Below are 14867 nucleotides of genomic sequence, written 5' to 3'. Positions count from 1 at the left end.
AAAAAAATATTGTGTGTGTGTGTGTGTGTCTTAAACATGAGAATTGTTTGAATGGTGGGTAGGAAGGCTAAAAATTGTCCATGGTCATGTTATATTTTTATTGTTGTGCATTGGTTATATCTCTGTGCAACTGACTGTTTAATTATAGTATAATAGAACTTCACAATCATATAGGGCCCTATAAATTTTCAAAACCATTCCATTTCCTTTAACAGATATGAAAGAATTTGGATAAAGATTTCAGTCTTCCTCTGACAGCTTTTCCTGGGAATAAAACCTTCAGGGATAAGTGATGAGTATTACGTTGATGCTGTTGTTTAATATAGTAATGCCTAATGGGAGAAGTTTTGGTTCTACCCCTTACTATCTGAAACTTTCTTTCTTCAGTTTTCTTATCTGTAAAGCAGTAATAGAATAATAATTGCATATAATAGGTAATATTAGTAGATCATGATTGAACTTTCCGTATATTTTGGAGACTTATACCTGACTTCTGGCTATTTGCGACCCACTCAATAAATTTCTATTTAGGAAAGTTGTGTATTAAAATTACATGAACTAAATCAGTCTTTTATTTCTGTAATCAAGAATGTACCAAACAGTAATCTATTTCTCCAATAATTTTTTAAAATATTTATTTATTTGAGAGAGTGAGAGAGAGAGAGAAAGAGCAGGAGCAGGGGTGAGGGGCGAGGCAGAGGGAGAAGCGGACTCCATGCTGAGCAGGGAGCCTGATGCAGGGCTCAGTTCTAGGACCCTGGGATCATGACATGACCTGAGCCGAAGGCAGATGTTTAACCGACTGAGCCACCTAGGCTCCCGTTTTCTCCAATAATGTTTTAATTTAATTTATTTTATTTATTATTATTATTTTAAAAGATTTTATTTATTCATGAGAGACAGAGAGGCAGAGGCAGAGGGAGAAGCAGGCTCCCAGTGGAGCAGGGAGCCCGATGTGGGACTCGATCCCAGGACCCCAGGATCAAGTCCTGAGTCCAAGGCAGACGTTAGCCGACAGAGCCACCCAGGAGCCCTAAAGTTTGATTTTAAATTCCAATTTAACTAAAAAAAATTCTGAGCATTTGTTTTGGGCAAAAGACCATTCTAGATGTTCTGATGGATTTAATGATATGACAAGATGTTTTCTGAGCCTGTGTCCTCATGTCTTAACAACCAACACTTGGTGAGACAGAAACACACATTAAAAAACTGAGTGTGCTAGAATCTCAAAAAAAGTACCGGATATGGGAAACCACAGTCTAACATGAATGCCTTTATGCAACATTACAAATGTCCAGCACTCCAGTGATTGCAGAGACGGTTAGCTCCGCTCTTTTCCATAGGGCCCCAGAGTCCCTATTCCCACATTCTCAAGTCTCAATGCCTGACAGAGTTCCAAGAACAAAAATTTCTTCTATAAAGCCTCCAGGACTTCCTACTATGGCTAGCTTGTCTGTGTAATTTATTTACAGCTTAGTCCCTGTTAAATGTACCACCTGACTGATCTCTTTCCTTCGCGATCCTTTGAGGGGAAACAGCCCATAAAAAAATGGACAGAGGCCTCTTAATTCTATAGTTAAGTATAACTTCTCCCATCTCCAAACTTAAATTTGCGGAAACAGTTAAATAGATGAAATCCTTCCAAATAGCACAGTATCCCAATTAGTAAACATCCTTCTACATTTCCAAATAACTGCCCGAATGCTTTCAGAACAGATTTCCTGATTTCCCTTCCATTTGGCTACCAGTTTAGAAACTGAGGAACCTGTTATTTCCATGGGAAGGGAATATCTGTTTAATGGGTATCACAGAAACCCATTTTCTTGTAGGGATAGAAGAGAACAGAGTATTTTCTGCAAGAAAACTATCCAGCTTCTAAAGGATCGCCATGTTTTACTGACAAATATGAGGTACTCTCATGAGATTTAATTTAGAGGTTAATATACAGAATTTAGGAAAACTGAAAGAGCCCCTTTTAAGAGTGTCAGTTAAGGGGCAGCCGGCTGGCTCGGTCTGTGGAGGATGGGACTCTTGTGGTAAATCCCAGCCAGCCCCACACTGGGTGTAGAGATTACTGAAAATAAAATCTTAGGGGGGAAAAAAAGTGTCACTAAAAAGGATCCTAAATCCCGGAGTTCTTCATTCCCAGAGGTACTTTCTGAGACCCACCCAAGCCGCTCTTGTTGGTTGCTTAGCCTGTATTAGAGACCCCGGTAAAGAGGGACACCAAGGAGTCCGCAGGGAAAGCTGCGCTTTTACCTTTCGGTCCCCCAGCTACTAACCTAAGATTCAGCTTCCTATAAGAGGCATAGAGGTGTATCCTGGATCACCCTCCTCAAGGTTCTGGCGGTCGCTAGGGAGTTGGGCCCCCAGATTCTGTTAAGTGCAGACCAAGCGTTCTGGCCCCTTGGGGTCGGTGCAAGTTCAACAAGGCAAACTCTGGGAAAGACAACCGGAAGCCCTGAAGGCTCAATCGAAGGCTGTCTAGACCCCAAAACCACAGCGGGCCAACCCTTGCAACAGCCCCAAGAAGTTAACTTCGAAGAGCACCTCGGGTGCAAGAGTCAAGAAAACATCCACAATACAAAAGGTGAAACTAGCAATTTCCAAAGTTAGGGATAAAGCCAAGAAACCTGAAAGCCAAAACCTAAATGTACCAGACCTGCGTTTAAGGCAAAGAAAAACAGATCTTTTAGAATAAAACTGTGCAATCACTATTAGAAAAACTACTGGCTTCTTGAGAGGTCAATTCCAAGACGGTCCCCAAAGGCCTTTCAGGCCTGCGCCAGGGTGGAGGTAGGGTTCTATCAAAAACCGGACCTTGAGTGCCACGGTCTCTGTCATAGAATAAAGTGGTTGGCTCTGAAAAGAGCCTTTGGGTTTAGAGTTGGCACGGAACCAGGAAATCACATTTAGGCCCTCTCCCCGCGGATGCGGCGCGCCAGCTGGATGTCCTTGGGCATGATGGTGACGCGCTTGGCGTGGATGGCGCACAGGTTGGTGTCCTCGAAGAGCCCCACCAGGTAGGCCTCGCACGCCTCCTGCAGGGCCATGACGGCCGAGCTCTGGAAGCGCAGGTCGGTCTTGAAGTCCTGCGCGATCTCGCGCACCAGCCGCTGGAACGGCAGCTTGCGGATCAGCAGCTCGGTGGACTTCTGGTAGCGCCGGATCTCGCGCAGGGCCACCGTGCCGGGCCGGTAGCGGTGCGGCTTCTTGACGCCGCCGGTGGCCGGCGCGCTCTTGCGGGCCGCCTTGGTGGCCAGCTGCTTGCGCGGGGCCTTGCCGCCGGTCGACTTGCGGGCCGTCTGCTTCGTGCGAGCCATCGCTTAGCGGCGAAGGGAAGAAACCGAACGAGGCTCTCGGCCCTGCTTTTATACAGGAACAGAATCCCCCTGATTGGGTTGCGGGCGATTCCCGGAGTCAACGGCCGCGCGGTCCCGGAAGTGCGGGAGTGATTCGCATTGGCTTAGCGGACCCGTGCGCGTTTCTGATTGGTCGATTTCAATTAGCCGACATCTTCCCAGCCCCCTTAAAAAAAGAATCAATTCTAAGTTACTTGTTTCTTTGAGGGTGCTTCACAACTCGTTAATTATCGTTAATAATAATTTTGAAGTTTCCTCCTGTTTCGGTAGAGAAAATAGAATATGTTCGAAAGAGAAAGCGCTTTACAATTTCTCTTAACAAAATGTCCGCCATTTTCTATTTATCCCGTTTTCATCTGGGTGGTATTTACTGTCCTTATCTATTTGCAAGTTCCACTGTGTAAGTATCTCGTGAGTTCTATTTCGTTATACTGACAGCGAATATCTAGTTCATTGTAGTATAGTCTCCTAGGTCATAGTGTTAAGACGTAAAGAATTTCATTATTTCAGGATTCACGTTTTAAAATTGCAGTATCCTGGAGCCCCGGGCTCTTTAATACCGGGTTTGACTCAAACTGGTGATTGCACTGGGCTGTTTGGTTTTGGGGAATTAAAAAAATGTGAGCCGGGGTGTAATGGCGAGAGTCCTGAGAAAATGTTTGCAATGTGGAACCTTGAAAAAGATGGCGGCGATCGAGTCTTTTGAGAAGATTTCTTAACAATAGTAATTGTCTAGAATCTCGGTATTATTGCCGGAAGTCATGGACAATTTGTGATAAAGCCAAAGTAGCTAAAGTTACGACTGGACTGGGCTCGATAATAGGATTTCCTGCCTTGGTTTACGCGTCCAAATTAGAAGGTTTCTACTTATTTTCAAAATTATAAAAATAAGATTTTATTGGGAGTGTGTGTGTGTGTGTGTGTGTGTGTGTGTTTTAGTGAACGCACTTACAGTAATGAAGCGGTATTGTAAATCAACCTATTGGTGTCCCTGAAAGCCTTCGTTTATTCGTCCAATAAGAAAAGCAGGTTTGTAATTCCTAATTTACATACTATTAATCTATTGGCCACATTGGGTCCAATGAAAATGTAGAGCCTTCGTTTGTATATAGGTGCTATTAATATTCTGGATTTTCGGCTTCCTTTGTTTTTTTCGGTGGTCCCAATTTCTCTAGTTTTGAGATTATCATGCCCGAGCCCGCCAAGGCGGCTCCGGCCCCGAAGAAGGGCTCCAAGAAGGCGGTGACCAAGGCGCAGAAGAAGGACGGCAAGAAGCGCAAGCGCAGCCGCAAGGAGAGCTACTCGGTGTACGTGTACAAGGTGCTGAAGCAGGTGCACCCCGACACCGGCATCTCGTCCAAGGCCATGGGCATCATGAACTCGTTCGTCAACGACATCTTCGAGCGCATCGCGGGCGAGGCGTCCCGCCTGGCGCATTACAACAAGCGCTCGACCATCACGTCCCGGGAGATCCAGACGGCCGTGCGCCTGCTGCTGCCCGGGGAGCTGGCCAAGCACGCCGTGTCCGAGGGCACCAAGGCCGTCACCAAGTACACCAGCTCCAAGTAAAACGACTCCAGTCATCAGACAAGCTTTATAACCCAAAGGCTCTTTTCAGAGCCACTCAGTTTTTGCATATTGAGAGTTGTAATAAGTTTTCTCAGCACACTTTTATGGTATGCATGGATTTTGTGAAATGTGTACAGTAGGAACTTGGCTAAAGCTCTAGAAAGAGTAGTTTGTTTTTTGTGTTTGTTAAGTCTTTAATTTGTCCTTCTATTTTGCCTAATTGTTTAGATTTTAAAATTATTTTGTAGTTGGTGTCTGGAGCTTATGATTGCCTGTGCTTAAGTACATGTACTTGGGTTATTTGTTTTAAATACAACGCCTACATTATAACAATATAATTGGATGTGTTTCATAACCGTTAAGTCATGCACTGAGAAGAAATTATTTTACAAAGGACACCAAGTCTCAATTTTAGTCATCATATAGTAGAGACTGAATTAGGTCTGGGGAATTACTGGACCCCATAATTTAATCTTAACTACCAATATAGACTGCTTCAAAGATACTTCTTCGAGGTTGCAATAACAATTTTTAATTTTCCTTATTTTGCCTTTTTGTTACAGATGTATAGTGTGTTGAGTTGGTTTCTGAAACCCTAATTTTGACCTACTTTTTATTTTTTGTTTTTCTTCCCCTCAGTTTTTCCTTCTGTATTCATTTAGACAGAAAAAAAAAAAGAATAAAATGAAAAAAACAAGAGTAAAAAAAGATCTAGGTATGCAGGGATCACACAAGATATGGATGGAAACCAGGAGGTTTCATGTGTAAATTATTTAAAAGTTGACCGTTTGTTTTCTTGCTGCCAAAAGTAAAATGACTTAGATGTATTGTTGAGTCCAGACCAGGGTTTATAGGCTTGATATCAGGGAGACCTGCAAGGTGTGATGGATGGACGTATGTGCCACTTCACTGTTGGGGATATGTATGAAGGGTTACATAGTAGTGAAAGGGAATGTTCCCACTATAGGGCCCCCCTTTCCCTTTTTTAAATATGTCTTCCATTAGATAAAGATTGCAGTTTCAGTTCTTCATATCTGTTATTTTAGATGCAACATGGACTGCTGAAGATGCTAAGTGTGTTGGCTAACTGTATTAGTTTTCTATTGCTGCCTAACAGATGACCTTGAATTTACTAGCCTCAAATAACCCACATGTATTATGTGACAGTTTCTGTGGATCTGGGCAAGGTGTAGCCGAGTCCTATATAAGGATGCTATTGAGATGTTAGCTAGGATAGAGGACTCTTGGATGCTTGACTGGTGAAATATCATCTTCTGAGCTCACTGGGTGGCTGAATTTGTTTGCGGTTGTGGGGCTGAGAATTCCATTTTCTTTCTTGCTGGCTATTGGTTGAAAGGCTTGTAGGCTGTTAGTTGGAGGCCTCCCTCACTTCCTAAAGAGCCCCCTCCCTCAGTTTCTTGTCATTTGGGCCTGCCAGCATGGATACTTGGTCTGTCAAAGTCAGCATGTAAGAGTTGAGGCAGACACATGTTACCTAACATACTTAACATGGTAGGTAACATGATTATATACAGAAAATTAAATCTCATCACCTCAGCAGTCACAGGTCATGTCCACACTCAAGGGGCTAGATCACAGAAGGGTGAACACCAGGAGGGGACCCTGGGGACCTCCCTAGAGACCATCATTACAGGACCCATCAGGAAAAATAAAAGCCATCTAAGAACCCAAAGGAAGTTGACTAAAATAACTTCCCTCCTTCCCCTTGCCCCTACGTTACTTTGGTTCAGTTTGCCCGAAGGCAGGAATCGGTGCTAAGAGGTAAGGAGAAAGGCTACAAATACCTTGAAGTGCTTTTATTTTATTTTTTTAAAGATTTTATTTATTTGAGAGAGAAAGAATGAGACAGAGAGAGCATGAGATGGGGGAGGGACAGAAGGAGAAGCAGACTCCCCCCGAGTGGGGAGTCCGATGCGGGACTCGATCCCAGGACTCCAGGATCATGACCTGAGCCGAAGGCAGTCGCTTAACCGACTGAGCCACCCAGGCGCCCTTGAAGTGCTTTTAAATAGGCTACTGCCAGTGACTGTCTTGAAGCCAAGACACTGAACATAATTTGCCTGGTTATTATTTTGGAGGATGCTTCTCCCTCCTTTCCTTTGCAAGTACTGACACATGAGAAAACATTGTGTGGCTGAGTCCCAGCACAGGGCTAGAAGTCTGTGTACCTCCCTTTCTGACTTTAAAGCTGACAAACCAGAGGGTTTGTGAGATGAATTAACATTGTTGCTTTTATTATAGAATATCAGGGAATATGTGTGACACAGTGTAACAAACCCCCAAATCTTTGTGGCTTAAAAATACTTTATTGGTCATCAGTTTACATAATCCAAATATAAATGCTTTATGGGGGAGAAAAGTACCCATGTGCCACCTAGGCCTGCTCCTAGGTGCCTTCATTGGAGCTCAATCTGAGCTTCTCACTGAATCCTTTCTCTAGTTAGACAACTACTGGTTGATCTGACCAAACTCAATAGCATTTTTTTTGAGTTAAATAGGCTAATAATAAAAGGATTACATAATTTTTTCAGTATTCACTTTACTTCCAGAAAATAGTAACTATATATTTTAAAAACCTAACCTATTAGTGTGTGAAGGTCATTGGGATTGCCAAATCATGCCAAGGAAATTCTTAAAAATCAGAAGCAATTGCTAATTAAATAGTATGGGACCACTTAAAAGCTAGAAAGTCTTATGTTGGCAAAGCCTAGTACTAAACCTTTAACAACCTTGCTTTAACATTTAGTGCTTTCCAGTAGCAGCGAACAGGATTAAGTTATAGTATATACACTTGAATTGAGACCAGAGAACATTCTGGAGTTCCTGTTCCTGAGAAAAGTGAAAAAGACCATTATACACCAATGTCCCCGGCTCTTTCAAATGAATGAGTGTGGCCCTGAAAAGGACCTTTTAGGATTTTTCACCAAAATCGAATCTGTGGGCAGTCTCAGCCCCCGAAGCCGTAGAGGGTGCGGCCCTGGCGCTTGAGCGCGTAGACCACGTCCATGGCCGTGACCGTCTTGCGCTTGGCGTGCTCCGTGTAGGTGACGGCGTCCCGGATCACGTTCTCCAGGAACACTTTGAGCACCCCGCGGGTCTCCTCGTAGATGAGGCCGGAGATGCGCTTGACGCCGCCGCGCCGGGCCAGCCGCCGGATGGCGGGCTTGGTGATGCCCTGGATGTTGTCGCGCAGCACCTTGCGGTGGCGCTTGGCGCCGCCTTTGCCAAGGCCCTTTCCGCCCTTGCCGCGGCCAGACATCCTCACCGAGAAAAAAAAGATGCCGTTGACCGATTTGGTTTGACAGGATACCGATCTTTTTATTTATAGCCCTGTGGCGGACCTAATTGAGAACCAAGAAGGAGGCTGGGCTGGTGGGGGAGGGGCGGGGGAGGCAGCGGATTTTCCCCGCCCACCGCTGCGGGCCAGGCTGTGCGTCCGGTGGGGCCGAGGGCCCACGGCCCGGGTCCCTCCCTGTTCCTTCCCTGAATTGTCTGAGACAAGCTCTGTTTAAGGGCGTGTAAGAAAAATTCTCTGCTTTTCAAGGGACTGAAATAATGGCATCTACCAACCTAGTATCTGTTTCTCAGGTTTGAAACATTAGCATCCTTACGCAGCGTGGGCAAGTCGTTGACGAAATTACCCCTGGCTTTGAATATTAAACGTATATCTGAAATGTAGTCGAGTGTTTCGCTTCTCTCCTCCTCTTGAAGTATTTTTGTACACTTTAAGTCAAGGTAGAATAGTGATGTTGGCAAGATGGTCTCACGGAGGGAGGAAAGAACTCACGTCCCCGGTGGGACACGGACGCGCGTCTTCCTGGTGGGGTACTTTTTCCTCGGAGGTCCCTGTCTGTTGCTTGAGCCCTGGACCCTCCCTACCCTTCACCTTCTAGGGTCCAGGGCCTGTTTTGTGACTTGTGTTCTCTCAATTTCACTTTAGTTTGTTCCTCTGTAGAATGGAAGTGTTAATCCCAAAATCACAAAAATGGTTTGAAAATCAAAGGGTAAATCTTAGGTCAAGTGTTGAACACAGTGATAACGACTTTGCCTGTGGAAATGCAGTCTCCTACCCCGGGGACTGACTTCCTTCCTGATATTCTTAAATCTCTCAGTCTGGTATTTTGCAATCTGGATTTATGTTCAGTTTTTATTTTTTATTTTTTTGTAAGCTCTATATCTTTGTAAGTGCAAATCTTTGAGTTTAGGGGTCAGTGCTAAATTTACCTGGTTACATTCAAATTTATATACTCTCCCAATTTACCACCACCTTCACACCAAAAACACAATTCCTTCTAGGATTGCATTGTGTGATAAAAGTGATCTGGACCCACTTTTGAACATTGGGAATATAGTTGATGCTGTGAGGGACTGAATTTTTAATTTTATTTAATAAAAATATTTAAATTTAAAAGCTATTACTCTGTCCAGTTATAGCAATGTTTGGGGTATGTTTGAAGAACTTGGGCATGTGAACTCAATTTTTCAACAGTAAATTTTATGGTATTGAAATGCAAATCAAGTTTTTTACAATAAAAATTTAGTACAGATTGAATGAAATAGATACCCAATTTAGAGGATGTAGGATGAAAAAAGGCATGTAAATATTGCATTACTAATGTCTTTGTATTGATTACATATTGAAACAAAAATATTTTGGACATTTTGAATTATATCAAATATACTATTAAAATAATTGCATCCTTTCACTTTTTACAATGTGGTTACTGGAAATTTTTAAATTACATATGTGTTTTGCATTATTTCTTATAGGTGGCACTGCTCCAGGATTCTTCATTTCCTCTCTCTGTTACTTGATTTCTTACCAAACTTTGCTGTCATGGGTTTTGGGATATTGTGGACATTCAGTGTAAAGTTGACCCTTGAAAAACAGGGCTTTGAACTCCATGGGCCCACGTATATGTAGATTGTTTTTGGTAAACACAATACAGAATGGTAAATGTGTTATCTCTTCTCTATGATTTTCTTAATAACATATTTTTGTCCCTAGCTGACTTTATTATACGAATACAGTATTTAATACATATCATATACAAAATATTTATTTATCAACTGTTTATGTTATCAGTAAGGCTTCTGTTCAACCGTAGGCTATTAGAAGTTAAGTTTTGGGGGGTCAACTGTTATACCTGGATTTTCAACTGTGCAAGGGATTGGTGCCCCTAACCTTTGTTTAAGGGCCATCTATATTTCTAAGAAACCCAGTTACAGAGACTGGCACCAAACTCAAATGAAGCATTGTACAAAAATTAAAAAAAAATAACAAAATGACATTAGGGAACAAAGGGAGGCTTGTCAAAGGAAACATTACTCATCAAAGCAAGAAAAGATGGATAGCTAGAAAAATTGTTGACCTTAGAATTCTTCAAGGGCGGGGTGTCAGGAGACGGAGACTTGCTGAAATTCTGTGCTAATGTTTTTTTTCAGAAAGTATGTTTTGTTGAGAGAGAGCATCCAAAAATGTTTACTAACCCAATTATAGTCCAAAAGAGCTTAAGCCTCTGTACAAGAGACTATATATTCTGGTATTAAAAAAAAATAAGCAAATTAATCACTGTGGAAGTACAAAAGCATCTCATGGAAGGGAGAGCTTAGAGAATGGTTTACTCTTTCTAGAATCTGGGTAAAGACCAAGAGAGACAGATAAGAAAATCAAGTCCATTACTTTGGAGTCTAGAAACAAAGTTACAGTGTCTACTATTTGATTAATGGGTATAATGAGAATGTCAAGGAGTCACATCATGAAGTTTCATAGAAATTTATCTTGCAGGTTCTATGTTTGTATTTTTTTCCAGCAAAGGTTCACAGTATGAGACACATTATCTGAGATTTGGAAGTAAAGAAAAAAGAATGGGCCATGATGTTTAATATATCATAAAATGCTAAAGACCACACAAATATAGTAGGACAATGGACTTTGATCATCTCACTGACGCTTGACTGAAAGTAACAAATTTAGCAGGGGTTTATTTGGTAGAGATGCAAATAATTTCTGTTGGGAGGAACGCTCTCTCTCTCCAAAGATTTATGGCCTCTTGGACATTATTAATTTTGTTTTAACCTCATTCAACAATCCTACTGCAATATTTCTGCATTAAATTGTTTATAGGTACCCTAATCTCTTAAATATTCTTTGAACCGATCAGAGCATTTTACCTTTTTCAGTCAATGATGGTTTAAGTAAACTCTTTGTCACATGTTTGTCTTCTATATTCTGAATGGTAATTTCACCTTTTTGAAAAAAGGTAAACAAGTGATATTACATGACTTTGACTTGATTGGAGATAAACAGGGTGTCATAAAGCTGCTGGTCCTCTCTACTTCTTTAGGCCTGGGAAATTCAACACTAGTCCCTCTGTGGCACTTCAAATCATCACTGATGAGCAGGAAGTTTGAAAGTGCAGATGGGAAAGTAGATTCTTCATCAGGCATGGGGTCACTGAGGCCAAGGGAAAAAGACTTTGGTTACAGACTAGGACAGCTCTGAAACCTGTTAAGAAATACCTAAATATCAGGTTGACGTAAAGGGATAGACTGCATTTCTTTCCGTGGTCATATTGAGCACAGTCTGAAAGGCCTGTCCAAGTGTTTTTTTAACTTATTTCAAGAGAATGTGCTTCTGTTTGACTATTTATTAGGGTCTAGGGTCTAGTGTCTAAGAAAAATCTATGACGATTTAGATAATTCGTAGGATGTTGATAATTTCAGTGAGTTTTGTCTGTTGGAGATGGAAATTATGTCAGTAGAAAAGATTATCTAGAGGTTGTAATTGTGCCATAGGACAATAACCCTCTTTTATCTAAATTTGCTCTTTTGGTTTTATTTCAGTCTTTTGTAGGGGAGGGAAATTTTCCCTCCATTCATTTTGGTTCTTGGCTGGGGCCTCTGTTACAAAACACAAATTAGCAAGAGAAAAACAATCAGATGTTTATTAACGTATATTTCATAGACACCTGGGAGAAACCCAGCGAATTCAAAGAGGTACCTTAGAACTGCAGCTTATACAGCATCTTGAAAAAGAAAAATAGATACAGTGAGAAGTGACAGGACAAAAGAAGGCAGTTTTAGGCTTTTAAGGACTGAAAATCCTGGGAAGGTGAATATATGGGAGGAAACAGGAAGGTTTGTTTGCTGATTCCTCTGGTGTCTCTCTGGGCTGTTAAGATTCTAGAGGTCTCCAGAATAGCCTTTATATCTTGCCTTAGGGCAGAAAGCAGGAAGGGTGGAGGGAGCTTTTCCTGTGATTGTTGCTTAACTGCCTTGAACCCCAGATTTTTATGTCAAAGAGGAATATTGTGTTTCCTTCACTTTCTTGGACTATCGATAGTCTTGATAATGTCCTATACTCCTTTGTACTAGGCTTATCTTCCTGATCGTCCCTTATTGATGACTTATATATTGGAAAAACTCACTATATGAGACTTGGCTTATTATTTCGAATTTTATACTTTGATAGGGCATAATGTAAGGGCATGAAAAACAATTTCTCCATGTGAAAAGAAATCAGGTTTGTATTTGCTTTTTAAGCTACTGAGGCCTAACCCAGTGGATTGGAGACCCATTAAAAAACTATGCATTTCACTTGATTCACCTAGACTTTGACTCTAGTGCTAACAGTATTGCCCTTTTCTTTCACACTGCAAAAGGATAGAAGGCTGCCGGTAAATAGGGAAGTTCCTATCTTTTAATATCTAAAAGCCATTCTGTGCCCTTATCAAACAGCTAGAGTTTGAAAGACATCCTATCAGGTGAGTATCTTTCTAAAATTAAGCGATGGATTATGTAACCTTACACACAATTACTATGAATCCAAACAAGATTGTTATAAAACTCACTGCATGCATCTAATATGGCTTGAGTATTACTTGAAAGAGAAGACTCTCACTAAGGGAGATGTAAGGAAAGCATTACAACACTTTTTGATAAAGTAGGTGGCTCTGAAAAGAGCCTTTTTCAAAGTCCAGAGAAAATAGCCTTGGATTATGCCCTCTCCCCGCGGATGCGGCGCGCCAGCTGGATGTCCTTGGGCATGATGGTGACGCGCTTGGCGTGGATGGCGCACAGGTTGGTGTCCTCGAAGAGCCCCACCAGGTAGGCCTCGCACGCCTCCTGCAGGGCCATGACGGCCGAGCTCTGGAAGCGCAGGTCGGTCTTGAAGTCCTGCGCGATCTCGCGCACCAGCCGCTGGAACGGCAGCTTGCGGATCAGCAGCTCGGTGGACTTCTGGTAGCGCCGGATCTCGCGCAGGGCCACCGTGCCGGGCCGGTAGCGGTGCGGCTTCTTGACGCCGCCGGTGGCCGGCGCGCTCTTGCGGGCCGCCTTGGTGGCCAGCTGCTTGCGCGGGGCCTTGCCGCCGGTCGACTTGCGGGCCGTCTGCTTCGTGCGAGCCATGACAAACAACAGAAGAGGAAACGGACTGGAGAGTACCAAGTTGTCGGTTCTGACGGTATTTATAGACCAGTCTGGTTCGTAGGTCCCGCGCTGTGATCTAATTGGCTCTCCGGTTGCTTTCGCGAGAAATGATTGGATTTCCACTAAGATTTGAATATAGAATCAAAATGTATTTCTTTATATTTACTCCTAGTTTACTTGAAATTGAGTTCATAAAAACGAGATTTCATTTAGAGTTGATGTGAGTGTACTTCATTCATTGCTTTTTTGTGAAAAGGCAAAAACGAATAGGTAAAATAATTTTTAGTAAGAATGCAGGCTGCCATAAAATTTAAACAGCCCGCCATGACATGTGATTGGTCAGGTATCTCTCCTTTGTTCTCTCATTTCTTTCATACGTTTTAAGACTTTCTGACCGCAAGTTTGAATATAGTATATATGTAATTACGTACATTTGTATGTAAACTGTACACTTGTATATTAAACAGTCTCAACGTGTTGATATTTTGGTCTCAATTACTATAATTCTGTCATTTACATAGCTTACATCCCCAAGTCATGTAATTGTAATTGTGCATTTGCAAACGTTTTATGTAATTTGTTTCATGAATCTAATTTTATACCATAGGAGACGTAAGTAACATTTTAATTGGAAATGAACACTGTGGCAAGAACGGGAGGAGTTACCCAATTTTTAAAATAGTAAACTTTAAAGCAGGTTACGTGTAACAAGATTTGCGTGTAGTCAAATGGCTAAGACTTAACACGTCACCTATGGTTTTTAAGTATTTCAGCGCTTTCCAGAAAATTTGGGTGGCTCTTAAAAGAGCCTTTGATTTTCAAGAGGGACTGTTGGTTTTGCAAACATTTCACTTTCCCTTGGCCTTGTGGTGGCTCTCGGTCTTCTTGGGCAGCAGCACGGCCTGGATGTTGGGCAGGACGCCGCCCTGCGCGATGGTGACGCGGCCCAGCAGCTTGTTGAGCTCCTCGTCGTTGCGGATGGCCAGCTGCAGGTGGCGCGGGATGATGCGCGTCTTCTTGTTGTCGCGCGCCGCGTTGCCCGCCAGCTCCAGGATCTCGGCCGTCAGGTACTCGAGCACGGCCGCCAGGTACACGGGCGCGCCGGCCCCGACCCGCTCCGAGTAGTTGCCCTTGCGGAGCAGGCGGTGGACTCGGCCCACCGGGAACTGCAGGCCGGCCCGCGACGAGCGCGTCTTGGCCTTGGCGCGAGCCTTGCCGCCTTGTTTGCCGCGACCTGACATAGCGAGTGATATCTGAGAGCCAAAACCCACAGAAAGAGAGAAAAGAAATGTCCTGCGAGCTGCAGAAAGATGCCAGTTATAGTGCTGGATGGAAGTGGAAAACTCGAGTTGGGATTGGTTAAGGTCATCGTTTGGCAATCCCACCAATAAGAAAGCAGATATGACGCACTCAAATTTACATATTCCCCGTCACTAATTCATTATCAAATCAGATTCGGATATTCTTGCATACCTTATTTGCATA

General features: G+C 42.8%; 5 protein-coding genes across 5 annotated transcripts; 1 reads left to right on the top strand and 4 right to left on the bottom strand.

Moving 5' to 3' along the window:
- Positions 1–832: 832 nt before the first annotated feature.
- Positions 833–3323, bottom strand: LOC148164177 (histone H3.1). Its single transcript, XM_088024155.1, has one exon. It carries the CDS (start codon positions 3321–3323, stop codon positions 2913–2915), a length of 411 nt encoding a protein of 136 aa, XP_087880281.1. The 3' UTR covers positions 833–2912.
- A 346-nt stretch (positions 3324–3669) lies between these two features.
- Positions 3670–5475, top strand: LOC114212596 (histone H2B type 1-C/E/F/G/I-like). Its single transcript, XM_028107525.2, has 2 exons — positions 3670–3762; positions 4538–5475. Exons 1-2 carry the CDS (start codon positions 3686–3688, stop codon positions 4929–4931), a joined length of 471 nt encoding a protein of 156 aa, XP_027963326.1. The 5' UTR covers positions 3670–3685; the 3' UTR covers positions 4932–5475.
- Positions 5476–7896: 2421 nt separating this feature from the next.
- LOC114212502 (histone H4) lies at positions 7897–8235 on the bottom strand. The gene has a single exon (XM_088024156.1). It carries the CDS (start codon positions 8209–8211, stop codon positions 7900–7902), a length of 312 nt encoding a protein of 103 aa, XP_087880282.1. The 5' UTR covers positions 8212–8235; the 3' UTR covers positions 7897–7899.
- A 4651-nt stretch (positions 8236–12886) lies between these two features.
- On the bottom strand, positions 12887–13382 carry LOC148164176 (histone H3.1). The gene has a single exon (XM_088024153.1). The coding sequence runs from the start codon at positions 13359–13361 to the stop codon at positions 12951–12953; it is 411 nt and encodes a 136-aa protein (XP_087880279.1). The 5' UTR covers positions 13362–13382; the 3' UTR covers positions 12887–12950.
- A 775-nt stretch (positions 13383–14157) lies between these two features.
- Positions 14158–14648, bottom strand: LOC148164175 (histone H2A type 1-B). The gene has a single exon (XM_088024154.1). It carries the CDS (start codon positions 14621–14623, stop codon positions 14231–14233), a length of 393 nt encoding a protein of 130 aa, XP_087880280.1. The 5' UTR covers positions 14624–14648; the 3' UTR covers positions 14158–14230.
- Positions 14649–14867: the final 219 nt, after the last annotated feature.

The sequence above is a fragment of the Eumetopias jubatus genome, unplaced genomic scaffold, assembly GCF_037043125.1.
Source record: "Eumetopias jubatus isolate StellerSeaLion01/CBP00866 unplaced genomic scaffold, mEumJub1_p1.0 scaffold_6, whole genome shotgun sequence".
In the NCBI taxonomy this organism is placed as follows: Eukaryota; Metazoa; Chordata; class Mammalia; order Carnivora; family Otariidae; genus Eumetopias; species Eumetopias jubatus.
Note: the sequence above shows the minus strand (reverse complement) of the source record. Positions and strands in the feature narration are given on the sequence as shown.